This window comes from Cyprinodon variegatus, unplaced genomic scaffold, assembly GCF_000732505.1.
Source record: "Cyprinodon variegatus isolate N-32 unplaced genomic scaffold, C_variegatus-1.0 Scaffold114, whole genome shotgun sequence".
In the NCBI taxonomy this organism is placed as follows: Eukaryota; Metazoa; Chordata; class Actinopteri; order Cyprinodontiformes; family Cyprinodontidae; genus Cyprinodon; species Cyprinodon variegatus.
The window spans coordinates 1403331-1408039 of record NW_015150567.1 but is presented as its reverse complement, the minus strand read 5'-3'; the positions used below and the strand labels follow the sequence as shown (position 1 = coordinate 1408039).

At 57.0% G+C, this 4709-nt stretch overlaps 1 protein-coding gene across 1 annotated transcript in view; it reads left to right on the top strand.

The window, feature by feature from the left end:
- herc1 (HECT and RLD domain containing E3 ubiquitin protein ligase family member 1) overlaps positions 1-4709 on the top strand; it is a 65781-nt gene that overhangs the window by 56734 nt on the left and 4338 nt on the right. Inside the window, exons 59-73 of the mRNA XM_015375187.1 lie at positions 647-1126; positions 1205-1270; positions 1352-1477; positions 1549-1687; positions 1771-1952; positions 2024-2179; positions 2255-2377; positions 2459-2561; positions 2653-2822; positions 2905-3043; positions 3319-3488; positions 3570-3739; positions 3823-3988; positions 4064-4140; positions 4217-4469. Of these exons, the coding sequence (XP_015230673.1) occupies positions 647-1126; positions 1205-1270; positions 1352-1477; positions 1549-1687; positions 1771-1952; positions 2024-2179; positions 2255-2377; positions 2459-2561; positions 2653-2822; positions 2905-3043; positions 3319-3488; positions 3570-3739; positions 3823-3988; positions 4064-4140; positions 4217-4469 (2520 nt within the window). The remainder of the gene's footprint in view (positions 1-646; positions 1127-1204; positions 1271-1351; positions 1478-1548; positions 1688-1770; positions 1953-2023; positions 2180-2254; positions 2378-2458; positions 2562-2652; positions 2823-2904; positions 3044-3318; positions 3489-3569; positions 3740-3822; positions 3989-4063; positions 4141-4216; positions 4470-4709) is intronic.

The window sequence follows — 4709 nt, the reverse complement described above, 5'->3', positions numbered from 1 at the left end:
CAAACCAGTGTGGTTTTCATCAAACGAATCGGCAGACGCTCCTTTTATCCATGGCGAGAACTGATGAGCTAATCTAGATCCTTGATGACGTAAACATGATGAGTCGTGGGTGTGTTTTCGTTAATTAGACTAAATAAAAACCTTAGCAGGTTGTCTGTCAGATGTTTAAATGCATCATTGTGCTGTAATCTGCTAAGCGGTATCAGCCATGCTGTTGCGTCCGTGCAGCGGTGCATATTCTGCATGAACACAGGTGGACATTAGCAGCAGCGGCAGGGGGAAATAAGCAGGAACGGTCTGCTACTCTGACATACTCCTTTCTTTCGACCGTTTGTGCAGAAATAGCTCTGATTCTGCGCTCTACACTGACGGATTATTCTCAGCATCACGGCCCTCTCTGTCCTGGCTGCTTAATAAACTGATCAGCATCTGCCAAACGAAAAAAAAAAACCTTTTGTCAAACTATGAGGATTTGATTTCTTCCAGTTTAAAGACCCGGATGAAAAGGCACATAGATCTTCTCTCTCAGAGATCCTGTTTCTATTATTCAAACATCACGTAAATGTTTCCTTTTATTGTCATTAAAACTTTTTCACAACGTTTTCATAAAGCCGGGCGTAGGTTCATAAAAATATTTGGCTCCTAGAAACCAAAGGTTTTGATGAACTGGACAGCAGCGTCGTATCTCCATCTGTCAGAGACAATCTGGTTGACGACTAAAACTAAAATAGTTCTTGTTGTAAAACTTAAAAAAGTCCTCTGGGTCAGATGTTTAGATCAGGTTCTGCAAAGACCAGGTAAAGTCAGCGTCTCCTTTCCTCTGCAGCCTCATGTGGTCTGTGGGGAGCAGCTGGTCCACAGCCCCTACATGCAGTGTTTGGCCTCGCTGGCCGTGGGCCTCCATCTGGACCAGCTGCTTTGCCGCCCACCCGTCCCGCCTCACCTCCGGCGCTGTCCCCCAGAGTCCGGTACTGCTGTCTGGACCGCCAGCGAATGGGCCTGGCTGGATGGCTTCTCCACCACCATCAAGGCGGCCGAGGCCCTTGCCCGTCGAGCCACGTTCCCCGACTCCTTCTGCGTTCCCGACCTGGAGCCGGTTCCCAAGGAGGAGATGGTTCTTGTGATGGTGAGAGTTGACCCGATCTGCAGCCTGCGATCCGATGGTCCGCCCAACAGCTCACCTTAATGATCTGTCTGTTTCCAGGACAACGGGAAATGGGCGTCTGGGATGGACGAGCAGATCATGTCCTGGGCCACGACCAGACCTGAGGTGAGTGCGGGCCCAGCGCCGTAACCCTCGTCCTCTGAGGGAGGTTCTGCTTCACCCGTACCTGGTTCTGTTTATTTCTAGGACTGGCACCTGGGGGGGAAATGTGACGTGTTCCTGTGGGGAGCAGGTCGGCACGGCCAGCTGGCCGAGGCCGGCAGAAACCTCCTGGTTCCGACCACTGCCCCGTCGTTCTCACAGGCCCAGCAGGTTCTGGAAAAGCCATCTCCACATCGTGGTGTTGGATTCTGTCCCCCACTGACTTGTCCTTCCTCTCACAGGTGGTGTGTGGCCAAAACTGCACCTTTGTGATTCAACCCAACGGGTCGGTTCTGGCCTGCGGAGAGGGCAGCTACGGCCGCCTGGGTCAGGGGAACTCTGACGACCTGCACGTCCTGACCATCATCTCTGCCCTCCAAGGTGAGCGCCCCAGCATGGTCCAGTCCGAACGCCGGTCTGGTCGTTAGCGGGGGTCTCTGAGTCTGAATGTCGTCTGTCTCCAGGGTTCGTGGTGACCCAGCTGGTGACGTCATGTGGCAGCGACGGCCACTCGATGGCGCTGACAGAGAGTGGCGAGGTCTTCAGCTGGGGGGACGGAGACTATGGCAAGCTTGGCCATGGGAACAGCGACCGGCAGCGCCGCCCGCGGCAAATCGAGGCTTTGCAGGGGGAGGAGGTGGTTCAGGTTGGTCCGTCTGCAGGAGCGGGGTGGACTTTTGCCCAAGCCCGGTTCTAAGCTTCTCCTTGGTTCTGCAGATGTCCTGTGGGTTCAAACACTCGGCCGTGGTGACTGCCGATGGGAAGCTGTTCACCTTTGGGAACGGAGACTACGGCCGCTTGGGGCTGGGAAACACGTCCAACAAGAAGCTTCCGGAGAAGGTGGCGTCTCTGGACGGGTACCAGGTTGGACAGGTGAGCATCCGCCGAACAGCTGGTACCAGTTCTGACAGACAGAGGAGGTTCTGAGCTCAGACCGGTTCTCCTCAGGTGGCCTGCGGTCTAAACCATACGTTGGTGGTCTCTGCTGACGGGGCAATGGTTTGGGCCTTCGGTGACGGCGACTACGGCAAACTGGGACTGGGGAATTCCACGGCCAAGTCTTCTCCTCAGGTCAGGTCCGGCAGAACAGAAGAAGAAGAACCCGAGGGGACCAGAACAGGTTTGACCCGAGTGTGATTGATGTCTCTGCAGAAGGTGGAGGTTCTGTGTGGCGTCGGGATCAAGAAGGTGGCCTGTGGAACCCAGTTTTCCGTGGCGCTGACCAAAGATGGCAAAGTTTTCACCTTCGGCCAAGGTACCCTGGAGTTCTGGTCCTAGAAGTAGAACCCAGCTAACCGCCACTCCGGGTCCAGTCTTGTTCATGTTCCGTCTTCCTCTCTTTAAAGACCGCCTCATCGGGTTGCCAGAAGGCCGAGCTCGGAACCACAACCGACCCCAGCAGGTGCCAGCGCTGTCAGGGATCCACATCCAGGATGTGGCGGTCGGAGCCGAACACACACTGGTTCTGTCGTCCGGCGGAGACGTTTACGCCTGGGGCAGCAACTCAGAGGGACAGGTAACCATGAGACGGCCCCCACGGTCCAGAGCCCTGACCAGATTTCTCAGCTTTTGATCCGTGGAACTGGTTCTGCTTGCAGCTGGGTCTGGGCCACACCAACCACGTCAGAGAACCAACGCTGGTGACAGCGCTGCAGGGGAAGAACATCAACCAGATCTCTGCTGGACGCTGTCATAGCGCCGCCTGGACAGCTCCCTGCGTGCCGCCACGGGCGCCAGGTTTGTACCACGCCCTCCTTATCTGGAGCGCTGATCTGGTTCATCGAAGGGTTCAACTCAGGATCATAGTCAGCCATCCAGAACGTTCCTGTTGCTCCTTCAGGAACCGGGATGGTCCCGCCCTCCTGATCAGCACCTCTACATAGCTGTTTTGTCATTTCCAATGATTGAAACACATTTCTGAACCAGTTTCTTGAGTTAAAGTCTACAGCGGTTCTGCTGCGACCCGTTCAGGTTCAGAATAGAAAAGAACCAAACTTCCTCCTCTTCTTCAGGGTCGTCGGTTCCGCTCCAGCTGGGGCTGCCGCTGGCGGTGCCCCCTCAGTACAGCGGGCTGAAGGAGGTGAGCATGGAGGCGGTCCGCGCTCGGCTCCGCCTCCTCTACCACTTCTCGGACCTCATGTACTCATCATGGAGGCTGCTGAACCTCAGCCCCAACTACCAGGTGAGACGGAACCTCCGAGAACCCAGAGACCCGGCCCTGGTTCTGTCACTGTTTCCCTGACGGCTTATCTGTGTTCTGCAGAGCTGCACCTCCCACTACAACGCCGGGACCTGGGGAATCGTCCAGGGCCAGCTGAGGCCCCTGTTGGCCCCCCGGGTCTACACCCTGCCCATGGTCCGCTCCATCGGTAAGACCATGGTCCAGGGGAAGAACTACGGACCCCAGATCACCGTCAAACGGATCTCTACTCGGTCAGTGACCCGCCCTCTCTTTGGACCATAGTTGAGGTTCTGAAGCTGAAGGTTCTCTGGTTCTGCTCTCTCTGGTTCCGCAGTGGCCGTAAATGTAAGCCCATCTTCGTCCAGATCGCACGGCAGGTGGTGAAGCTGAACGCCTCGGACCTGCGGCTGCCATCCCGGGCCTGGAAGGTGAAGCTGGTGGGGGAGGGGGCGGACGACGCGGGGGGCGTGTTTGACGACACCATCACAGAGATGTGTCAGGTACCGCTGCTTCTGAGCTCCTTTCAGTCCCATTCCGGGACTCTGCGGCCCACTGATGGCAGCCATGTGTTGCAGGAGCTGGAGACGGGCGTGGTGGACCTGCTGATCCCATCGCCTAACGCCACCGCAGAGGTCGGCTACAACAGAGACAGGTGAGCAGAGGAGCCGACCCGGTTCTTGATAATCCCGCTGTGAGCGGACTCACTGCCGTCCTCTGGTCTGCCTCAGGTTCCTGTTCAACCCGTCCGCCTGCCTGGAGGAGCACATGCTCCAGTTCAAGTTTCTGGGCATCCTGATGGGCGTGGCCATCAGAACCAAGAAGCCTCTAGACCTGCACCTGGCGCCGCTGGTCTGGAAGCAGCTGTGCTGCATCCCGCTGCAGCTGGAGGACCTGGAGGAAGTGGACCTGCTCTACGTCCAGACGCTGAAGAGCATCCTTCACATTGAAGACAGCGGCATCACCGAGGACAGCTTCCACGAGGTGGGCCCGCTTAGACCAGGTTCTGGGTCCAGTAGAATCCAGCCTCTCAGGGTTACAGCGACCCGCTTAGACCAGGTTCTGGGTCCAGTAGAACCGGTTCTGGGTCCAGTAGAACCCGGCCTCTCAGGGCTACAGCGACCCGCTTAGACCAGGTTCTGGGTCCAGTAGAACCCGGCCTCTCAGGGCTACAGCGACCCGCTTAGACCAGGTTCTGGGTCCAGTAGAACCCGGCCTCTCAGG